The sequence below is a fragment of the Balaenoptera musculus genome, chromosome 1, assembly GCF_009873245.2.
Source record: "Balaenoptera musculus isolate JJ_BM4_2016_0621 chromosome 1, mBalMus1.pri.v3, whole genome shotgun sequence".
NCBI lineage: Eukaryota > Metazoa > Chordata > Mammalia > Artiodactyla > Balaenopteridae > Balaenoptera > Balaenoptera musculus.
This window is the reverse complement of record NC_045785.1, coordinates 40342371-40365632: the sequence shown is the minus strand read 5'-3', so window position 1 is coordinate 40365632 and position 23262 is coordinate 40342371. Positions and strand designations below refer to the sequence as shown.

The window sequence follows — 23262 nt, the reverse complement described above, 5'->3', positions numbered from 1 at the left end:
ACATACAAGTTTTTATTTCTTCTAAGAAAATACTCAAAAAGTCAATTTGAAGGAATGAATGGCTCCAAACACATTGTCTTGGAAGTGTTTGCTGCAGGTTTGGGCAAGGCCTATAGCCTCAGAGGCGTTTGAACACGTGAGATCTGGGAACTCCTTTGGTGACTACCACCTGTGCCCACAGGCTGTGGTTTAAAGGGGATGGCACTGGGATGGAAGCATTGTGGAGTGCTTGTTGGATAATTATCAGCATAGTTTAGCTCATTATATTCAATTTGACTCGGTAAACATTTATTAGGCATCTTTCAGCATGGGGATAAGAGCTCTAGTAATAATAATGATAATGATAATGATAATAATAATAGTAATAGGAACTATCATATACTGAGAACTCACTATATGTCAGGCACTGTACCAAGCATTTTACATGGATTATTAAAATGTTAATTCTCATAACAACCCTATGAAGCTGTATTAATATTTCCATGAAAAAAGTGAGGCTTGGAGAGATTAAGAAACTTGTCCATGGCCACACTTAGTAAGGATAAGCCTTACTTATTAGGCCAGGATTTGTATATAAGACCTAAGACTACCATATACTGTCTTCACTTCACACTGGTATGTCATTTTTCAAACAAAGAAATTATTGTGCCCAAGAGAGGTTACATAGACATTTCAGAGCCCTGTATATTTACCCTGAAAATAATATCTAGGATTTGTTGAGCAATGCTTTTTTTAAATTTTTTTAATTTATTTTATTTTTAGTTGCGTTGGGTCTTCGTTGCTGCACGCAGCCTTTCTCTAGTTGTTTCAAGCAGGGGCTACTCTTCGTTGCCGTGGGCAGGATTCTCATTGCGGTGGCTTCTCTTGTTGTGGAGCATGGGCGCTAGGTACGCGGGCTTCAGTAGTTGTGGCACATGGGTTTAGTTGCTCAGTAGTTGTGGCTCACAGGCTCTAGAGTGCAGGCTCAATAGTTGTGGCACACGGGCTTAGTTGCTCTGCGGCATGTGGGATCTTTCTGGACTAGGACTCAAACCCATGTGCCCTGCATTGGCAGGCGATACCAGGGAAGCCCCGGTTGAGCAATTCTTATGCGACTGCCATGTTACCTTAAAATCTTCCAACTCAGAGGTGCTCAGCTGGTCTGATGTTAGAATAATCTGGGAATTTAAAAAAAATCATTTCCCAGGTCCCATACGCAGACGAATTGAATCAGGATCTTGGGGGATAGGACCTGGGAGTGGGATATTTTTTAAGTTCCCCAGGTGGTTCTGATACACAGAGAGGGTAAAAACTCCTGCCCCAGATCTCATAATACATTCAGAAGATACATATCATTAGCCTCATTTTATGTGTAAGCAAGCTGAGTCTCAGGGAGGCAAAGTGTCTTGCCCAAAGTTACAGCAAAAATGTGGCAAAGTCAGGATTTAATCCTTGGCCTGCTTCCAAAGCCCATATTCCTTTGGCCCTCCAGGTGGTCACCTACATGACAAGTTGGCATTCCCCCTAACTCCAGGCAGTGTTCACTGGGCTTTGAGGTTGTACTCAATGAGCAACTCCTCTCTTCCTTCCCCCTGTCTCCTTCCCTCTCCTCCCCTGCCTAAAACCCCACCACCAGAGTCAACCAGATTTCATTATCAGGAGTTCACACAGATATACTGGGTTGATGCCACTGCCTTTGGGTGATAGTAGCAGCTCAGGGTAATGCCCAGCATGGGCCTCGCAACAGTCCCAGATCCTCCTGGCCATGTATCAACGTTCCTTCCTTGAATCAGCCTGAGAAGACAATAGCCCTGAGCTCATAGCACAGCAAGTTGCTTTTCTGGGCAGAATAAAAAAAAAAAAAAAAAAAAAAAATTTAAAAAGCAAATACTTAAAAAGTCAAATTAAATATCACAGGGAAAAAAGGCAAAATCATGAAAAAATGTGGTCAATCATTAGCAGAGAGGTTGAAAAGACACGCTCCAGTTGCTTTAAAAACTCACAGAAACCAGGTCTCCTTAAAATAGTTTTACAAAGTACACTGAGAATTCCATGCAGTAATATGAAACATAAGTCCCCCTGCTGCCCCTGATCATGCTTCAGCTGGCTAAGCTGAAGGAGCTTGACATTAACCCAAGGCTCTGCAAAACTCAACAGGAAAGTGCAATGCAGACACAGTCACAAACCTGCCCCATATGTGTACATTTTCTGCTCCATTAAAATGACTTGGACAAGAGGCAAAGTACATCTGGCTGGTAGAAAGAGGGAGTTAGGGGAGGGGCAGGGAGAGGACAGTCAACCTCATCACAGGCCTCCCACTCCCCAGTCTTGCTTCCCCCCAGTCCTTACCCCACACTGCTTCTAGTCTAAAATGTCTAAAATGCAAATATGACCACAGGCCTTCCAGGATTCCCCAGAGCCAAACTGCTTTGCTAATTTTCTTAACTCTATCATGGGGTTTATAATACCCACTTCAAGGGTTCAGTGTGAAATTAATTGAAATCATATATATTTGTTACCTGGCATGCTTGGTTTGTAAGTAAACTTCGGAGGAAAAGTAGATATCACAATGATCATCACTGAAACCAGGTCATATGAGGAGAGACAGGTGAAGGAAGTGACGATGTCTGGGCAGAAGACAAACAAGATCCTAATGAGATAGCATCCCCAGTTCTTCCATATCTGATGGGCTGGCATGAGACTCTTGGTGGTGAACCTAGTATGACAGCTACAAGGTGACAGCTTCTTCCTCAGTGTAAGTATGAAAGACCTTTCTAACAGTCAGTAGTGTCCCAAAGATAAGGTGTGCTGGTAAACTTACTAACATCAGAATTATATAAGAAGCATCTGGATGACCACTTGGCAGGGATATTGAAGAGGGGATTCAACTGTGACTTGGTTGAATTTGACATTTTTAGCCGCCTCTTTAAGTATGAAATCTGTACTTTTGAACTGTCTTTGTGTGCCAATCAATGAATCATCCATCAACAGCTTTAGTTTCTGGTATGTGTAAAGCCTGGGGCAACAGTCTCTGGATCAAAGAGGTACTCTGACTCCGGTTTTCACTAGGACAGACGAGGCACACTTAGTAGGTTCTCTAGAAGCTGTGTTAAAAGACTGACTATGTGATACACACAGAAAGCAGAAACTCTGGGTGTCTTTCTGTTGCCCTTAGGCTGCTGAAGTGTGTCTCTTTGAGTATCTTGTACATACCATTGCTTCTCTAGAATCCATTCTGTGCACCTACATGCAAAGTGAATTGAGTCCGTGTTTACTCTGTTGGCATCCACGTCATTATTTGTTCTTTCCTTCTTTCTGGGTTCTTGGAAGATGGAACTGCCCCCTCATGAGAATGATTTACACTGACTTGGGTGGGGAATTTGTTTGAACCTGCGGGTGCAGTGATACTTAATATGTTCCTGGATGTGTCTGTCTCACAAGAAGTAGAATCAGTGATCTGCACTTTGATCACCAGGAATGGGAAAGACAGAGTTGGGATTCAGCCCCAACTCTGAAAAGAAGGGACAAATGTTCAGAAAAACCACGCAAGAGGTTTGTTATTCATGCTGTGTCTTTCTTTTAATGCATTTGTTTTATAAGCATTTTCTCCCCAGCCCTGTGCTAGGATCCTGGGATGCTGAGGTTACACGGCTTTTTTGTCCCCCCTCAAAGAGCTCATTCTAATGAGGGAGGATAAAAGGTGCTGGGACAAAATAGTAGAAAGAAACTGCCTGTGCTTGAGGAGAGAGGCTGGTTGGGGAAGCTTCACAGAGGAGGTGACATCTGAGCTGGCCTTCAGGGGAGGCTGAGGTCACTGTGCACTCCAGGAAGAAGAACTTCCCAGGATGAGGGCAGAACCAAGCACAAAGGCTTGAGACCTGATAAAACATGCTCTCTTGGGAAATGTCAAATAGTGTAATGTTTCTGGAGTGTACTGTGTGCAGGAAGGTGGTAGAGATGAGACTGGTAATGTATTTTGAGGTCGCTCTCATTTAGATGGGCTAGGAGGTTGGCCACGGTGCTACCTGAAATTATTTCGCAAACATAGTTTGGAGCTTCATGGTATTTCATTAAATATGGCCAGCTCTGCACGACTCATCTTGTGAATTTTCAGAAGTCTTGCTACACATTACTTCCCCTTGACCACCATAGGAATGTATTCTTAAAATAAAAACTCATGTAAGATCAGTCCAAAGAAATCATAATCATGAAGATAAACCTGCTGGAACAAATCAGAGTGGCTCCTCTTTTTTCCACAAGTATGTGGGGCAACAAAGGTTCAACATCTGCATCAGGAGAACATGTGGTCATAACTGGCTGTCACTGCATATATGCCAGAGGCTAAGTTTAAGGGAACTAGATCTGACCTGTACATTTGGATCTGAGAGCTGCATGTTGATGGCCTTCACCTGTATAATGTACTCCCCAAATCACAGTGAAATAATCTGGAGGTTTTTGGTTTATCTACTTAATCATTAGTGTAGCTGATCTGAAATGTGAGCCCAGCGCTTTTAAAAAAAAATAATGTGTAATGCTTTCTGATTATAAAGTAATCCCTGCTTATTGTGGAAAATAGTTATATAAACACACAAAGGAAAATAAAATCGCCCACCACTACTAAGAAACAACATTTTGGCACATTTATTTTGTCTTTTTCTTACAGGTTGAGTTCATTAAAATGAATTTTTTTTTAAATATAACATTTAATTCAGTCTGCCACCTCAATTCAGCATTCCTCTACGAGAATACTTTTCTCACTATAACATAATTACTTACTTATACTTTTTTAATACTTTCAGACCAGATTGTAAGGGTTTCCAGGACAGAGAAGGTGTGTTATTCATACAGTAACCTAATTTTGGCACAGGAATCCAAAATTGAGACTTAAGTTCTGGTACACTGTCTTACACCGCAAGGGATCCAGGTGTTTGTGTTGTCTGTTCACCTCTCTACCACCAGCCCTTAGCCCAGAATCCGGCATGTAGCGCATACCCAGTGAATATTGGTCGCTTGAATAAAAGTATGGGTGTGCTGAATGGCTGGGTGAATGTGGATTTTTATTTATTATTATTTTTCACCCCCACTTCACTGAGCCCCTATCAGGTGCCAGGAATAGAAGTAGTCATATCTGATACAAAGCCCACCCTCTCAAAGGCGTCAGTGCGGGGATGCTGACCCCCTCTAATGTAGAATAGGGCTCCTATGACACAGAGCACAGTCAGAACTCCTCGAGGGGCTCCAGAAATGCCCAGCTAGCCCTGGGTTTGCCTTCTTCCGACCACCCCTCCGCTCCCTGCTCATTCCAACTAGTCCCAGTTCAGTGACAGGCATTCTGTGGAGGGGTGCTTCACGGGAGGAAGACTACAGGGGAGAAAAGCTACGCTGCTTCCTCCAGCTGAGAGGGGCCCTTGACAGACACTCCACTGCCCCAGCCAGCTGGTCCAACTGGAAATCCCAGATAAGCCCCAGTTTCTGGTCAGAACTAGTTTGGCAGCACAGGGGGAACATTTCTGGCTGACTGACCCTCCCCACAGGGGAGCTGGCGGTTTTTGCCAGAAAGAAAAAAACAAAAAAACAATGAACTAAAGGGGTTGAGAGGAGCGGTTTCAATTATCTGATACACTCCAAAATTCTGCTCTCTTGCAAGTTTACACTTAGGAATCCAAACAAGATTGCCCCCTGCCCTGCATTTATTCTCTCACACTCTCCTCTCCTGTGCAGTGCAGTTTTGTTGCAATGCAATTTGTTTTGTAGTGCGACCGTTGAAGCCACAAATCCTGCACGCAGCGCGACTTGGAATATTAGTCAATGCATTTTTTTCCTGCAAGGCTATTGTTATTATCATTATCGCGATTTAGCGTCTCTGCCCTTTCCCCTCCCTCGGCGAATCGCGCTCCGGCTGTGATTGCTCGGGTCTGACTTCGCGAGTGGCGGTGCGCTTCCAAACCCCCTCCTCCGCCCCCCGCCCCCCTCCCTCCAGGTTCCGCGCCCAGGCGAGAGCAGCCGATTGGCAGAGCGGTGCTTTCAGGAACAATAACAGCGGGGGGAGCCCGGGTCCCGGGAGCCGCCCCCGCCCCCCGGCCCGGCCGCGCGGCTCGCGCCCCCCGCCGGGTCCCCACCTCCGCGCCCGCCCCGCGGGCTGACCGGCCGACCGGGGCCCGCCCCCGGCGCCCACCATGTACGCCTTTGTGCGGTTCCTGGAGGACAACGTCTGCTACGCGCTGCCCGTGTCGTGCGTGCGCGACTTCAGCCCCCGCTCGCGGCTGGATTTTGACAACCAGAAGGTGTACGCCGTGTACCGGGGCCCGGAAGAACTGGGCGCCGGGCCCGAGAGCCCCCCGCGCGCCCCCCGCGACTGGGGCGCGCTGCTGCTCCACAAGGCCCAGATCTTGGCGCTGGCAGGTGAGCGAGCGGTCCGGGAGGGACTCGGGGACCGGGCGGGGGCCGGGAGCCGGGAAGGGGGCCGGGGGGAGCCGCTGCTTGTTCCGGCCCCCTTCTCCCGTCCCGGAGGCTTTTCTTTGGGGGACGGGGTGTCTCTAGAAGGCCAGACCAGTTAAAAATACGGGATGGTCCCCTTTGTCTTCCCCGCCTCCCCGACACCTCCCGCGCTGTCAGTCTGTCTCCATCTCTCTGTGTCTGTCCTACTCTTTCTGTTTCTGTCTCTTCTCCGGCTCCCTCACTTTCCTGTTCTCTCCCCGCCTGTTTGTACCTTCATTTCTCTGTCTCTCACCTTCTCTTTACCTCTCTCTCAGTTCCTTCCCTCTCCGCTCCTTCTGTCTCCTTAAGTTTCTCTAGCTGTCTGTCTCTCCCTTTAAGGCCCTTAGTACCGCCTGGGAGTGAGGAGGCAAGGCTTGGTATTGTCAGACTCTTGCCAGGTGGGAGTCCCTCTTCACAGAGGGAAGCTATGACATCCTTGTCCCATTCAGGCCATCATTGGACAGGATGAAGAGGCCTTGATCACTGGGTACTGGGTGCCACTCTCTCCTGCCCCTCCCTGGCTAGGTGGCAGAGGTAAAGCAGTAGTGGCACTTAGCATCCCTCAGACTCCACACCCCTTTTGAATCTCCCAGAAGGCTCTCTGAGTGAGAGCTGAGAGCCAGGAAAGAGTTTCTAGGTCAGGATAAGACCAGACCTCCCATTCCTGCTTTCCCAGGGCCCTGAGAAATAGGCAAGGCAGGTGGTCTCATCCCCATTTGACAGATGGGCATGCTGAGGTTCACTTGGTGGTAGGACTAGAAACCAGCCCCCTAGCCTCCTTCACTAGGTTCTTTCTGCCACACTGAGGCACCTTTTCCTTTGTAAAGTCAGTGGATCCTCTTTCCCAGCTAGTTTTAGGAGGCTTGGGTACAGATACGAGTGGATGAGGAAAGTATCACTTCCGTTTTGGGGAGCAGCCTTTTAGCTGTTGCTGGTAAGGAGGGTGTACCTCAGAGTGGGCAGAGACAGTAAACCACGCTGCCCTCCAGTTGGAAGAGAAGACCAGGGGTTAGGAGGTATTGCTAGCATTTTGTAGTTTGAGACCTTTCCAACTAACTTAGCTTTCCTTAAAAGATGAATTCAGCATGTATCATATTTAAATTTGGCAAATAAGGAAACTGTGACTTGAAACAGAGAAGTGACTCTCCTAGGGTCCCATGGCAAATTAGCAGTAGCTTAGAGCTGTGGTTCATGAAAAGTTTCCTTTCCATCACCTCCCGTTGCCTCTGGAAAGTAGGTTTGCCAGAGTTGAGGAGTGAAAGAAGAACTGGAACCCGATGGGCACCTGGGGCCCTTTTGGACAGACTGTGTCCTGACCGCCTCTCTGGCAAGCCCTGGGGCACAGTGGTATAGACCCGCTCACAACACCTGGGCATGCCTGGGGCCAGAAGAACAGAATGAAGGAAAGTATGTAGAAAAGGGAAACCTTTGTAGCTGATTCGGTTTTATTTCGTTTGTTTGCTTGCTTTTAATTACCTGAGGGAAGGGATTAGGAGATTTTTCCCCAAGAGTACAGTATAGGCCTGAGGAGGTTATAGGTAGGTTGTACCCTTAGCTTCCCCTTGGCTAGAAGAAGAGAAAGCATGCTCTTAATGATTCTGTTATACTCCTAGATCTGGAAGGGCCCTAGGAGAGGGGGAGTGATGTGGTCAGAAGGAGTCAGTGGCAGGTAGGTGTTTTAGTGTGTAATAGCTGCTTTCCTCTTTTAGAGATTGTCCCTGCATCCACTTATTCATACAGTAAACATCACCACTGTGCTTGGCTATTGAGGCACCGCAGAGAGGCTGCTGAGGCAGATGGCAGCCCCCACAGACTCTGAGTTTGGAAATTGACAAAAGTCTTCTTCAGTAAGACACATGTAATTATTGGTGTGAGGACCGTGAATCTTGACTCTATAGTCTATTCATCCTCCAAGTTGGAATGCTGATAAATCTCTAGGGTTATTGAAAACAAACAATTAAACACACACACACACACAAACAAACCTAGGCAACATCTGGAAATCGGCAGAGTAGATCCAGAGAAGAAGCGTGGCGCTGGTTTGAGCAAAGTGAGTTGAAAAGCACTTTCCTCCACCTCTCTTCAGGTTTTTTTCTTGGGAAGAGCAAGGGGAAAAAAAAGAAACAACTTGCCGTTGACTAGGCCACATTTAGAATTCCAATCAGCTGGTTAGCTTTTAAATTGGAGCCACTGTCCTGGCTCCAGACCTGACTGGAAGGGCCAGGGTAGGTTTGGGAATTCATTTATCCTGGAAGAACTCTCCCATGTGTCTTGAAACCCCATGTTGGACGTGGTGGCTCTGAGAATTACTTGCAGTGACTTCGTCTTAAAGAGCTCATCTTCTGGCATCTCCTAGTTGTGAATACCACGGTGCTGTGGGACCAGATGTGAGGCGGCGAGCCCTCAAGCGGGAGGCAGAGATAGCTATGTTTTTGTGCATTAGCCATGAGTCATTAATCCCTCTCTGGCACCAAAAGCGTAGTTTCAGGGGCAGTTCGGGGCCGCTTTATGGCTTTTGGTGAGAAGCGCGGTACTTTACTGTTTGCCCAGGCCAACCCAGAGCTGTCTTCAGGTGTACCTCTTCTTGTGTCCAGGAAATGTCAAAGCCAGCTGCTTTGGGACTTTGCATTTTCCAGCATATGCTGGTCTACATCATGGTTTCCATGTGTGTCAGAGCCAGTATATAGCCTTGATTTCAGTTCAAGGGGAAAAAACAAACACACCTTTACTGACAGTCTTACTTTGTGCCTGTGCATTATCTCTGTTCGTCCTCCCCAGGACCCTGTTGGTAGAGATTGCCGTTGTTACTATTTCCATTGTGCAGATGAGGACAACTGAGTCTCAGAGACTCCTCTCCAGCTGTATAGCTAACAAGTGACAAAGCCAGACTGGAAACCGAGGTCTTCCAGTGCCAGGCCCCCACTTGGAAATCTCCTTTGTAAAGTAGCTGATGTTCTCGTCAGCCACACAGCAGGCTTGGAAGGAGTGAAAGGCAAGAGAAGAACTGTCCGTGAAGCTGACAGTTCAAGGCAGGTTTTCGAGCCCAGGAACAGTTTTAGATGCTGAGCTTTCCAGCCCCTTCTGTTCTTCCTCTCTTACCAGCCTCCCTCCTCCAGAACACATGCACTTTCCTCCCTGCTAAGTTGTCATTTTCCTCAGGAAATCTCAGAAGAGCTCCCATCCTCCATGGTCCACCTATCTCAAGATGTGGCTCACCTTTGGATGTGGTCTCCTTCGTCACTCTCACTTATTTGCCAGACAGCGTGTTGAAAATGAGAACAACCCATTTGGAGAGCTTACCATTATCTAACTGCAATCCAGTCTGCTACTGGGGCTCATGGTATTGAATTTATGGTTTTTTTTATGGGGCCAAAACTGGTTTTTCTCAGCTCAGAGTCTTAAAATTCTATGCCATTCTATCCAGGCACTTTGGCTATGTTATTATTATTCGGTGTGCTAAATTCCTTTTGTTGTCAAATGTCCCCCTCCTACTTCCTATACACCAGGCCCAGTGCTGTAATAAGCGAATGCTCCAGTGCACCAGCAGGTCTGAGGTCCTGGGACTGAAATGACAGCACAATCCAGGCGAAACAAAAGTTAACTTTTCAGGCTCTGCCGCGTAGGGTTTCTGTCCGGGCAGAACGACAGAGAAGAAATGGGCGTCATCCTCAGGGTGAGTGTAGTCTTAGGGCCCGATGTACGTGCTAAATAGAGGTGGAAGCCAGGCACCAGGGCAGCACAGAGAAAGGACCCATTCTAGGTGGGCTTTGTGGTTTATCTTGTACATCTTTCCAGCTCTACCACCACTGCCCACATTCCAGGCGTGCACCAGCTCTTATCTAAGGCAGCACAGCTGCCTTCTAATTGATTACCCTGCCTCAATCTGTTTTCCAAATTGCTGTCAGAATAATCTTCCAAAACACAGTCTTAGTTAAGTCACTTCTCTCCTTAGAACCTTCTGTAGCTCCCTGTTGCCTACTGAATAAAACTTCAGCTTCTCAGAGGGGGCGTTCATAGCAGCCCCAGACCAACCCCATTTCTCCAGCTTCCCCCCAGGCCTGCGGTACTTCATGCCATCTTGAGAACACACCCTCAGGCACTCCTCTGAGCCAACCAGGATGGATTAATCATTGTGTGAGATGGGGCCTCTGCCCATGGAGCTCACCTTCAGTGGAGAAGGCAGACACGTGACATGCTTGCAGTCCCGTGAGCTGAGGACGAACGCCACAGAGGAGTGGACAGATGCGTTGGCAGCTCCCTGTTCCGCCCTCAGGCCCCAAGGGAAACTCTCCTTCCTCGGAGCTCTCCTTTTACTCTTCTGTTCCTCACTTATCTTAGCATTCTGTGTCTTGTTTTGGTTAGTCGTGAATAGGTCTGTCTTCCTACCAGAGAGTGAACTCCTCCAGGACAGGGACCTGCCTTCCTTCTCTCTGCATCCATAATGCCCAGCACGTAGTCCGGTCAGCCCAAGGGGAACTCACCAACTTGGGGAAGACAGGTGCATTTGTTATGCTTGGGGAGAAGAAGTAGGGAGGACAGGAACCCCTGTAGCAGCAACTTGTTTTTCAGAACAGAAACCTGGGGTGAGTTTTGGAGGTTTCCTCAAACTTTGTTCACCTGGAAAAAGTCAACATTCTTTATCACTCCCTTGACTAGAAGAAACCCCACACTTGGGGGGAAATAGCTTCCAAAGCCACGTTCTTCTTGCTTTGGTAATTTTAGCTCATTCAGGGCTCAGGTCCCAGCTTGGCATTGTTGGTCCAAATGGATCACTTGCTCCAGAAATGCTTTGGAACTTCTACAAAGTTAGCAGTGAAGCAGGGGAGTAGCCGATTTCATATGCAAAGATTGTTGCATGTCATCAGTGGGAGACTGCCAACGAAAGGATTTTTTTTTTTTTTTTTAAGCGAGTGAAAACTTTTAATTTAGGTTTTGACATGTTCTGCTGATGTACATTGGAGCGAAGATTGGAACTTGCCTGCTGTCATCTGTTGCAGATTCTACTGAAGTGTTAACCATTTAAGGTCCCGTCTGATGTGATTTGTCATGTTTAAGAACCACATATTTGTTACTGCTAAATGGTATGTGTTGCTGAGTACTTCAGAGTTCTGGTTCACAGGATGAAAGAAGAAATTGCCCCAGGCAAGCTGAGGTCTTGCTCTTTTGTGTGTTTTTTTGTCATTCAGGAGCACACTGGTGTTTATTTTTAAAAACGCACCAGAAAAGTAGAATTCAAACTTAGATCTTTGACTTCAAGATTTATTCTCTTTCCACTGTGCCTACCTGCTTTGTCTTATAAGCTCCTTAGAGAGAGAAGATGTGTGTACTCTTCATTTTAAAAGGCTTACTGGAAAAGCATACATACCCTGAAGAGCTTTTCTCTGGTTCATTTAAGTTCCCCGAGTATTAAGTTACACTAGGTGGTCAGTCTTATACTGGAGGGAAATACAGGAGGAGGAATAGGCATTGTTTCTTGCCTTCAAGGACTCATTCACTAAATATTTATTAAGTACTCACCAGGCTCCAGGCTCAGTGCTAGGAATTACCATATACATACTCTGTCTGCACCCTTGTGAGATAAGGCTTCTAATTTTACCCTGGGAGAAGAGAGCTACTCAGACAATTGTTTAGTGGGTGCTGTAGGTGCCAGGCAGTGGGCTAAGGTCTTCCCATGCACATGAAGCTTTTGGAGAACTGTGAGTCAGGTCAGTCAAAAAGTATGATACCCAAAGTAGGGTGGCAATGGTTGTGATGGCTCTGAGATGGATTAAGGAAGGAGAATCCATAGGACTTGGGACCTGTCTGGTTGTGGTGATGTGTGTGATGATGATGTGGTGATCTGGGCTCTCCTCCCTCCGTGGGGAGCATTAGAAAAGTAGTTGGTTGGAAGAGGAGATGATGAGTTCAGTCTGAGACAAGATGAATCTTGGGGGCCCATGGGATATCTGGGCAGATACTCCAGGAGAGCGATTAGGCATGTGGCCCTAGGTTCAGGAGAGTGCTCTGAAGTCGGGCTGAAGATCCCAGTGTGGAAGTCATTAGCCATGGAAGTGGTGGGGTCACAGAGGGAGAGGGGGCAGAGTAAGCGAATCATGCAGAACTCTTTAGAACACCAGCTTTTAAGGGCACAGCTAAAGAAGAAGAGCCCAAAAAGGTGACTGGGGAGAAGCCGCCAGAGATGGACTAAGCATCAAGTGATAACCAGGAGAGATGGGTGTCCTGGGAATCAAATAAGGAGCGAGGTCTTTGTATCCCAGATCTAAGCCTGTTTTCGTTTTTTTTAACTACACGGCAGCTACTTTTTCCTCTGAGCTCGTTGGTGAGACATAGTAGGATAGGACAGCTAAATATATAAGCAGGAGAAGAAAAGATTTGCATGGGATGATATTTTGGTAGTTTTGAATGTCTGAGTTTTGCCCCACTAGAAGAAGAATCAGACCTGTTCTTTGAGGTCCAGAAAGCAAAATTAGGTCCAGAGAGTGGAATTCAAAGCGGTTGGTGGGAGGAATATAATAATAGCAGAGAGAGTGGATGAACAATGGAAAGGGCTTCTAAGCATAGTGATGAGCTCCCTGTCAGGGGAGGTGGATATTCCGGAATGAAATCCTGTCCTATGGGAGAATTGATTAAATGACCCCCCCCCCCGCCAGGTCGCTTCCTTGAGTATCAAGGAGGAAGATTTAGAGAGCTGAAAGAAGATAGGCTTTGAAGTGAGACAGTCTGGGTTCAAACTGTGACTCTGCTATTTACAAGCTGTGTGACCTTACGGAGATTACTTCACTTCTCTGAGTTTCAGATACTCAAATGTAATGTAGAGATGGTAACGAGCAACTTGCCCACTATGTTATTTAGCAAGGTAATATGGAAAAGTATCTGGCACATAGTAGGTACTCATTAAATATAGGTAGCTGATAAGGACTATGGTGGCTAAGCATTCTTGAGAGAACAGCTTGCTTAGTCATGGGTGCCACCATTTGTGGAAAGGAGCGATTTAGAGGACCAAAGAGAAGACAGGTTTAAAATTTAACTTGTGGGTGTTGTAAATCCTCCTGGGGCTTGACTTTAGCATGAAAGGCTTACCATCTCCCCCCATGTTTTGCCCCTCTGTGACCCTAGGGTGGGGCCACTTATTACATGAGGGTAGCTAGACAAATGAGTCAGAAGGATGAGGTCCCTAAGTTTTGTCTGTGCCCTAGCCCTGTGCCAAGGCCAGTGAGGCCATGGGAGTGAGAGCAGGGAGACCTACTGAAACCTGGCTGGCAATTCTTCTCTCCCCTTTCGGATGGTCTCAGCAGGACATTTCTTCAAAGGAGCCCACCTGGAGGGATTAGATCATCTACTCTTGCCCGGCACTGCATAGAAGAGAAAGAGAAGTGGAATTCCCTGTGGCTGGTCAGTGGTCACACAGCTGGAAGAATCTCTTAAGGTTTTCTAGTCTAGTCCCTATGTTTTACAGAAAAGAAAGCTGAAAGGAAGTAACTGGTCACCCAGAGAGTGAGTTACAAAGCCAGACCTCGAACCCGTGTCTCTTTCTGCTTTACCACAGCAGGGCACTCATCTTCGTGTTGTCTTGGCTAGATACAATCCTTGAAACTTGAGAATTTTGTCTGCCTTGGATTTTAAAAAAACAAACACCACAGGCCAGAGAATGAGATATGCATACCTTTTCTGTGGCATGCCTGTTTTTAATGCAAACATAAGACTTTGCAAGGTTTTTACACAGATGAAGAACTTTAAACTTGCATATAGGTATTTTTAAAATAAGACAAGACCTATGTAAAACAGTTTATGTTTAGCCTTTCAGAATTTCATCATAGCTAACAAGCCCACACCACATTAAACTCTGACATTGGATTCTTTTAATTATCCAGCATGATTTTATGTAAAATGGGAGTCAAGACAGTACCTCTCCCATTTTAACTGTATTTCAAATTCTTCAGGGGTGTCTTCACGTTTGAAGAGAGAATTGCATTGGATTTCCTGTCCACCAGCCTCTTTTCTAAAACACTATTTGCTCATTAACCACGCCTCCATTTTTTTTTCAGTGGTTAAGTTTAATGGGATGTTTCCCCCTCTCAGATTAATGACAAATACCAAATTCTTCTATATTTTTGAAGAGCAGCTTCTACCATATTTTATGGCTTTGAATAGGGCCTCTATTTGGGGCTTATTTAGGGCTTGGTGGTCTTGATAAGCTTGGAGTTCAGGAGGTTGGTATCAAGTCATACTAAGTTCAGTTTGGGAATTTATCACAGCATTCTCCTGGATGTAGGCAAGGGCTTGGGAAAAAAGCTGGCACTTGGGAAATTATATTGACACACTCACCATTTTATATGTGCCTTTTAGTTTGGTTGAGGAAGTTACAGCAACTTGGTAATTTTTCTCTTGTTCCTATAGGATAATTAGATGATAGAACCAGGTCCCGAGTGACATGCAGGCCTGACTGGAAACTCTGGCTCTTATATTTAATAACTTTATGTCTTGGGCAAGCCACCTCACTTCTTTGACCCTCAGTTTCTGCTTCAATAGAATCATTATGGGGATTAAATATATTGATGTTAGTAAAGAATTTGGCATGGGGCCTGGCACATAGTAGTTGCTTACTCAGTATTTGTTGAATAGATGAATGCAGTTAGCTGGCAACATAGTAGCTGGAAAGGAGGAGGAGAAAGTTGATGCCCAAATCCTTGGTGGTTTTCTTGCCCTGGAAACAAAAGAATCAGGAAGTTAGAATCAATGAAGTTTGTCTCTTCAGAGGCTACATACTTATTTCTGTTTACACTAAAACTGATTACTTGGTCTTAAGCTTGGAGCAGTTGCAAAGGTGGGTTGACTCATCCTTTTGAGTCTACTGCTAATTTCTTCTGTGGTTTCCTGGAATGCAAAGCCAGAAGCATACTCCAAAGCCACATTAAAATGCTGCATGAAGTCACCTGCTGTCTTAGATGATCCACACCACCGTTCACCTTCATTAATGTGACCAGTCAAGAGTTATAGCTTCTTGTCACCCTGTGTTCAGTCTCCTCCTCACACCTCATCCATCTTGCTTGCCATTGCCACATTAATCTTCCCCAAACATCTCTTGCATCATGTCTCAATCTGTGTCGGATACCTGCAGTGGTTCTCTTTGCCACAGGATAAAAGCCAATGACATAGCCCACAGGGGTAGCCTCACAGCCAGTATTCACTGAACACCTGGGACGAGAAGGGCACTGTGCTTGGTGTTTTATATGCACTACCTTTTGGAAAACAGTTTAGTATCCCCACTTTACAGATAATGAAAGTGAGACTCGGACAGGTGAAGTAGCTTGCCCAAGTTCCCACAGTTAGTATGTAGCAGAGCCAGAATTCCAAGCCAGGACTCCCTGATTGGAAAGACTGGGCTGCTTTTGTTAAATCCTGGGCCTCCCTCTCCCAACCAGTTCTTCCACTTTGTACGGTGACACTGAGTGTTCCGGAATCTTCTGTCGACTAGGTGCGGATGTGAGGCATCACCTTTAATTTGGGATTAGGATTAGGAAGGCCTGGAGGTTGGAGGTTTGCCCCCACATGAACCAGCATCTCTCAGGAAGTCAAGCCCTGTATTCTGGTTGGGATTCTTGGTACATCCTGGGCTGTAAGGATCCGAAAGACAAGGACCACTTAGCAGAGTGCTCAGCACAGAACGAGGGCTCAGTGAATGTCCGGTGACTGCAGAAAAGGACAAGTGGCGGCCTCAGATCTTCCTGAGCCCTCATCCAGGGAGCACGGCTCAGGGAGGAGAGTGAGGAGCGTTAGGATGGAACCAGCAGGTAGTTATCGCTCAGCAGAGCCTCAGGATCCCCCTGGCCAAGCACTGGGGCAGCCAGGATCCAGGTCAGGGGACGTGTGATTGGAGGGACTGTCTCCTTCTGCTCCTTTCAGGAACTTACTTCTGTCACCCAGACCTTCCTGTACTGCTCAGCCTACCCTTTCAAAGAACCCATTCAAGCCCTGAGCCCTGGCCTACAACCTAATTCGTTGTGCCTGGCGATAGTTACTGCTATCTGGGGACTTCCTGAGGCCAGAGGGGTGTGGCAGGAGGGCAGGAGTAAAGTGGTCTTCTGCTTTGAACTTCAGGCTGGGGAATTTAGATGTCCTTATCTAGAGCCATCATTCATTCATTCAGCACTTATGAATATGGCTCAACCATATTTCTGGCATGTGTTTTTAGAGAGGATAGAGCATGGGCTTGGGGGGCAAAGAGATCTAGATCAAATCCTGCCTCTGTGCCTTCCCATCTAGGTGGCTTTAGGCCCTCTTTGAGTCTCATTTCTTCTTTTGTGGAAAAAAATGCAGCTAATACTTGATTGCAGGGTTGTTGGGAAGTATAGTAATATACGTGAAGAGCCGTAGAGTGGCATCTGGTCGGTAATAGACATTCTAAAAGTGGTAGCCTATTTTTTAATTGAAGTGTAATTCACATAAGACAAAATTCACCATGTTAACCATTTTAAAGTGTGTACAATTCAGTGTTCTACAAATATCACTATCTAATTCCAGAAAATTTTCATCACTTAAAAAGAAATCCCTGTTACCCATTAAGTGGTCACTTCTCATTGCCCCTTTCCCCTATGTCCCTGGAAAACATTAATCTACTTTCTGTCTCTGTAGATATACCTATTCTGGACATTTCATATAAATGGAATCATATATTATGTGGCCTTTTTGTCTGGCTTCTTTCACTTAGCATAATGTTTTCAAGATTCATCCATGTTGTAGCAAGTATCAATACTTTATTTCTTTTAATGCCTGAATAATACTCCATTGCATGGATATACCACATTTTGTTTATCCATTCATCCGTTGATGGACAATTGGGTTGTTGCCACCTTTTGACTATTATGAATAATGTTGCTATGAACGTTTGTGCACAAGTTTTTGGTGGACATGTTTTCATTTCTCTTGAGTATATACCTAAGAGTGGAATTGCTGGATCATATGGTTATTCTGTTTAACCTTTTGAGAAACTGCCAAACTGTTTTCCATAGTGGCTGCACCATTTTACATTCCCACCAGGAATGTATGAGGGTTCCAGTTTCTCCATATCCTCCCGACACTTGTTATGTTTATTCTCTGTTCTTTTCTTTTTTTGACTGTAGCCATCCTAGTGAGTATGAAGTGTATCTGATAGTATTATTTTTGATTTGCATTTCCCTAATGACTGATGATTTTGAGCATCTTTTCATATGCTTACTGGTGTAGCCTCTTTTTATTATTCTTTCACTAAACATTTTTTTTGATGAGTCCCTATACTGTATGGCCAAGCCTGTGATATGGGCCCTGCCCTGTGGTTATCCACACTCCAGTGGGAAAGGTAGACCTCAGAACAGGTGATTGCAACATAGTAAGAAAATAGGCTACAGAGAAGGTATGTATAAGGTGTAATGGGACCTTAGAGGAGGAAAGAGGAGCTGAGTGGAGGTTAGGTGGAGTTTGTCAAACAGAAAGGAAAGGAGGGGGCATTCCAGTTAGATGGAGGGGGCGTGGAGCTTTGGGTACAGCTGGTGGGAGTTGGGCTCCTGTCATCATATGGGGAGTAAGGCTCTCTCAAGTGTCTCCCTTCTCAAGTCAGGTGGCTGAGTAGGTCTCCACCTCCAGGGGCAAGCCTGCAGCAGCCCTGGGCCAGCCGCAGGCTCTGCTGAGCTTTGTCATCTGCTGTAAGTACCAGACTCTTGTTGCCTTCAAGGCACATTTACTCAGCTGATTTGATCCCACTTGAGGTCAATATTCTACCTCCCTTCCTACAGAAAGAGATCAGTGATGCTCATTGACACAGCAGCTTGCCTGACTTCCCACACCTACCACGTAGCAGAACTGGACTTGGAATCCAGGCTGTCTGACTTTTCCACACCTGCAGGCTGAACCTCAGTTCTTCTTACCTTAGCGTTCAAGGCCAGTTATTCTCCAAGCCCCAGCCACCTTAACTTTCTTTCTCACCTTTTCTTCCTGCCTATAACTGAACCATCTTTTGTAACCATTCCGGTCTAAATGTTCTTGCAATCTTTCTTTTTTGGTTTCTGTCCTTTACCCCTCTTCTTGCCGTCAGTAAATGGCTGTCCTTTTATGTACACTGACGGTCCAAGTGCTCTTCGCTCCGCTCAAGTTCTTAACACACAGAATTGATCATCTTCACGGCATCCTGGCAATGTGAGTAGGAATTATTTACTTCAAGTCACAGATTAGGAAACAGGATCAGAGAAGTAAATTAAGTTACTCAAGACCACCCTGTAAGTAAGGAGTCTAGTTCAAAGGGCCCTTCCTCTCAAAAGCCTGCCATGGTTACACTGACCAGAGTGATCTCCCTTGCCCCCAAGATCCTATAGCAGTTACTTTCCCCTTGTTCACATTCAGTATTTGAGATCTTATCTCAGTCTTATTTGAGGGCTTTTCTTTTTCGTGGGTTTTTATCTTGTGTCCCCTAACCAGGTGTTCATTCTCAGTGCCCCAGGGCCCCAGCCAGATCCTGCAGGTGTAGATTCTCAGTAAATGTTAAGTGGAGGCTTGGGAGGAAAAGCTCTGAACTCTGGTTGCACAGTCTGAGTTCTCATGCTATTCATGTATGGCACTACCTTCTGTGACCTTGCGCAGTGATGGGCTCACCAGAATGGGAGCCCTGCCTGTCTTGCCCCCCCTGTATCCCTGGGCCTGACGGTTGAGCAGACAGATGTGTGGATTTACCATTTGGAACCTCGTCTCCATTTCGAAAGGGTTAAATGAAATGATCTGAGGATCGCTCTCAGTTGAAATATTGCCCAGTTTTGTGAGTCTGAATGACTGCTTCTCTCCATGCCAGCACGATTCTCAGCTACAGAGCTTCAGCTCAGGGAGGCAGAGCATAGCTTGTCATTTCTAGTTCAGTGGCTGCATCTCAAAGTTTTGCCCTTGACCTTGTCAGACTGAAGACTAACCCAGGAGCTTTGCCTCAACACATTCAGAAGTCCTAACACCACCCTCTCATCCCCTATATCCCTTTCAGTTTCTCTCCCTCTTTTTTCACATGTGAAAACACCCGCCCATCCCATTTCAAGATAATTTCCTTTGGAGCACCTTCTTTAGGTTTTACATTTTAGCAGCTTTCTGACTTAGAAGGAATGGACAATGATTTATAGGAGGTGAGCTACTGCTCTTTTAGAAAGACCACAGTCCCTGCTGTTGTTCATGCCGAACCCATTGGGTGTATTTTATAGGTACAAAGAGAACAGGAACAAGAGCTGGCCTTTTTGTGAAACCAGAAGCCTAGGATTGCTGCTCCGCTAGCGGGAAAGGGCATTTTCATCTCTGATCAGGAGGGGTTGTTAACAAGACCACCTCTTCTTTTTTTGGGCATTTCCCTTACACTAGATACCCTCCTTCAGTCATTCCTTTGTTTTTGTTTTTTTTAATTTTAATTGTATCTTTATCCACCTTATGCTTAGGGAAATAAAACGATTCTGAGCCTGTTGATAATGCCAGTTTTGACATCCTGTTCATCGAGTGCCTAGTGTGCACCAGCCGCGCTGTGTGGTAAGCGTGTGACGCATTGTCGCTGTCGTCCCCACACTTCTTCATAGAGGAGACACCTGAGGTCATGCCATTAAGGCCTGGTTGCTCCCTCCTCGCCCTGTCTCGGCAGAGCTGAGGTCCACACCGAGGCCTCTCTAGTGCTGCAGTCCCACCCTTGACCAGCCGGGGCTCCGTTCCTAAGAGACATTTAGGAAGATTTGGCATTTGACTACATTCCGGAATAGTTAGGTGCTTACAAGCTTCCTTTTCAACTTTGCCAACAGGTTGTGAGGAGAGGAGCCTGCACTGGGGGAAGTGTAGGAGCATGTTCAACACACACACATACATGTGCACACGCACTCACACGTAAAGACCCTGAGAGACTGAACTTCACCACTCCCTGGCCACGTGCCACATCCAGCGTTGGGCAGCATGCTACAAACTACATTTAAGGTATAGCAGCAGTGGGAACCTTTGAGGAGTAAGAAATAGTAATTCCCAGAGTCCCAGTTCAGGCCCAGAAAACAGGACCCCAAAGTATTTACCACAAGGGCCAGTTCCAGAGCATGTTCGAGTTTCTACCTCTGGAACTCTCCTCTTTGAATGTTTACTGTTGACATCTACAGTGAGAGACAGGTCTGGGAAGTAAAGTTTGAAATCTGTGCAAGAGAAAAACAATTCTCTTTCAGATGATCTGAAGTTGAGTTTAAAGAATAAGAAAGTGAGGAGAAGTAGTGTCCCTTTGTATTTGTGTAGCACTTTTGTAGTTTGTAATGCACGTCAGTGTGTGTTGTTATCACACGTTAAGCAGTGGGTGAGATGCCAGAGGCCTGTTTCCCACTCCTGCCTCTTCCTCAGACTCACACCCTGGGCACGCTCCTTCCATCCTCACCTGTAAGATGGGAGAGTTGGGCCACTTGGTCACTGAGGCCCCCTAAACTCTGTCATTTCATTATCTGATACCAGTAAATGTTGCTAGCTACTCCTATATGTGTCTTAACTCAGCCTGTCTTGTGTCTGGGCTGTGGGGAGGCTCTACCTCAGCTCCAGTTCAGGCTTTATCTCCATAAGAGCTGTCATCCTTTCATGATCATCAGTACCTGAGCCGGCAGAAACCCACCAAGTTTTCCTAGGAGATCATTTGCTTAGAAATATCTTGGTTGTTGAGGGATTCATGTGCTAGTTAAGATAAAACCAGATAGCAATCTAAGGGCCATTCCAGTTCCAGGATTCTAGAATTCCATAAAAGGCCACCCTTGAAGATATACTTAGGGAAACCCCTCAGCAAATTCACTGGGTGCTATTTCAACGCTTTGTATGGTGGTGCCTTTAGCGTATACCCTTGAGCCTAGAGTTTGATCTGCACTGCTGCTACTAGGAGCCCTGCGTGTAGAAGGGAACATGTCTTGGGTTTGTTTGCTTTTCCTCTTTAACTGGTCTGGCCTCAGACATTCTCTAGTATTTGAGGTTATGGGCATTTTGAGCATTTTGACTCATAATGAACCTTATTCTCTTGATATGCATTTTAGAAGACAAATCTGACCTTGAAAACAGTGTGATGCAGAAGAAAATAAAAATCCCCAAACTTTCTCTCAATCATGTAGAAGAAGATGGGGAAGTTAAAGATTATGGGGAAGAAGATTTACAGCTTAGACACATCAAGGTAACAAAATCTTTCCTCTTCTTTGGAAGTATGGGGCAGCAGTTTCAGATTTCTTACAGCTAAAGAATTCCAGTCTGGCCTCCTCTGCCCATGTAAATGCCCCCTGGTGTCACGGGCCATGACTTTTTCGCGTTGGGAGAGGCTCGAGACGGCTAGTGTGAGTTTGCTCTGCTGGCTGACTCTCCAGGGAGCGCTGTCCTGTTTGTACCATCTGTGCAGTGTCATCGCTGCTGAGGGTTGAGAATGGTGCATTTCTGTCGGGCCTCCAGCTCCGGAGAGGTCACTGCTAGGCTCCAGGAACATGGCTGCTCTTGGGCAGCAGTTCAGAGCCAGTCACTATCAGGCGGCCCCCAAACAGCTAAGGGTGGCCTCATGAGGAGATGGCGTGCGCCAGGTTCAGTCAGAGGGCTTTAATGTGACCTTGGGTTGGAAGAAAACTTTTGCATGAGGTTGCATTTCCTTTGGTGTGCGCCCTAGTTGGTCTCCTCCAGCCTTCGCTTGTAAGCCTGCTGAATATCTTGTTCAATAAGCCAGATGTTTTTTTCTGTACAATGGGTGCCCTGGAGGAAGGGAGGAGGAGGGGGGATGCCTTCTGCACTGACTGCAGTCTGCTTTTGGACACAGGCCAAGGACATCCCCAAAGCATAGTCCAAAAGATGCAGTTGAGTTTAGTTCATGCATTCATTGTACCCGTGCTATGGGCCTTGGCCCTTTGCTGGTTCCTGGGGTCATAGAGATTAGACAGACATGGTCATGGCCCTTAGTGGTCTCACAGTGTAGTGATGCAGACGGGTATCCAAAGTGATCATTGCAATTTTAATGAATACATTCATCTAGACTACTAGCAGCACTTTATCCCAGTGGGTAAATGACAGGATAGGATTTTGTCATGTAACCTAATCTCAGAGTCATGTTTTTTTTTGTTTTTTTCCAAAATTTTCAGGAACTTATTGAGAGGTTAAGGCAGGCTTGACCTGACACAGTTAAGTTGGCTGGAATCTGGTATCTCCAGTTATCTGCATCTCCCACAAGTGGGAGTCAGGAGAGCTCCTAGCCCTCCTGCACTGGGTGAAGAATTCAGTTGGTCCTATAACTCCCACTTCCCCTCAGTGGGAGCTTTGTCCACTTGAGCTGGAATTTCCTCAGGCAGCTGAAACCCCAACCCCTGGGTAGTCCTAGATAGTTCTCTTCTCACTAAACTGTCCTCTCTGTATCCACTTCTTGCTGAGCTTCAACTTGGCCAGAGTCCAAGGAGAGGCTAACAGATGTGGGGGAAGGAGCCTAGTGCGCTAAGTCGGGCTTCAGGTTCTGGGTCTGACTGTCTCTCTGTAGCTCACCGTGTGACCCTGAGTGTAGTCCTTCCCCTCTCTGAGCCTCAGTTTCCTCACCTGTAAAATGAGGGAGTTAAACAGAAAGAACCTTCCAGTGCTAGCGTTCTTTGAACTTTTCAGTTACGTAAACATTTATCCAGCCCCTGCCAAGTGCCAGTTCTGAGTAGGCAGTGGAGAAACAGAAAATAAGACCCGGTTCCTGCCCTAGATTAGAGTCCTTAGCATCTTTCCCGACTGCAGCATTCTTGAGGAAAAGTTTACTTGGTGGAATGCCCTTTTTTTTTGTGGGGGGGGGAGAGCAGGGGGAAG

The 23262-nt window shown here is 46.2% G+C and overlaps 2 protein-coding genes across 5 annotated transcripts in view; both read left to right on the top strand.

The window, feature by feature from the left end:
• Positions 1-23262, top strand: part of AGBL4 (ATP/GTP binding protein like 4) — a 1270110-nt gene that overhangs the window by 1003387 nt on the left and 243461 nt on the right. The window lies entirely within an intron of this gene.
• The window catches only part of BEND5 (BEN domain containing 5), a 47298-nt gene continuing 30107 nt past the window's right edge, over positions 6072-23262 (top strand). Inside the window, exons 1-3 of one of the 4 annotated variants that reach the window (XM_036825396.1) lie at positions 6328-6381; positions 9616-9796; positions 21489-21622. In XM_036825396.1, coding sequence (XP_036681291.1) covers positions 21518-21622 — 105 coding nt within the window. In that variant the 5' untranslated portion in view covers positions 6328-6381; positions 9616-9796; positions 21489-21517. Of the gene's footprint in view, positions 6382-9615; positions 9797-19909; positions 19981-21488; positions 21623-23262 lie in introns of those variants that run through there. The other 3 variants (XM_036825386.1, XM_036825405.1, XM_036825414.1) reach the window with 3 other exon arrangements.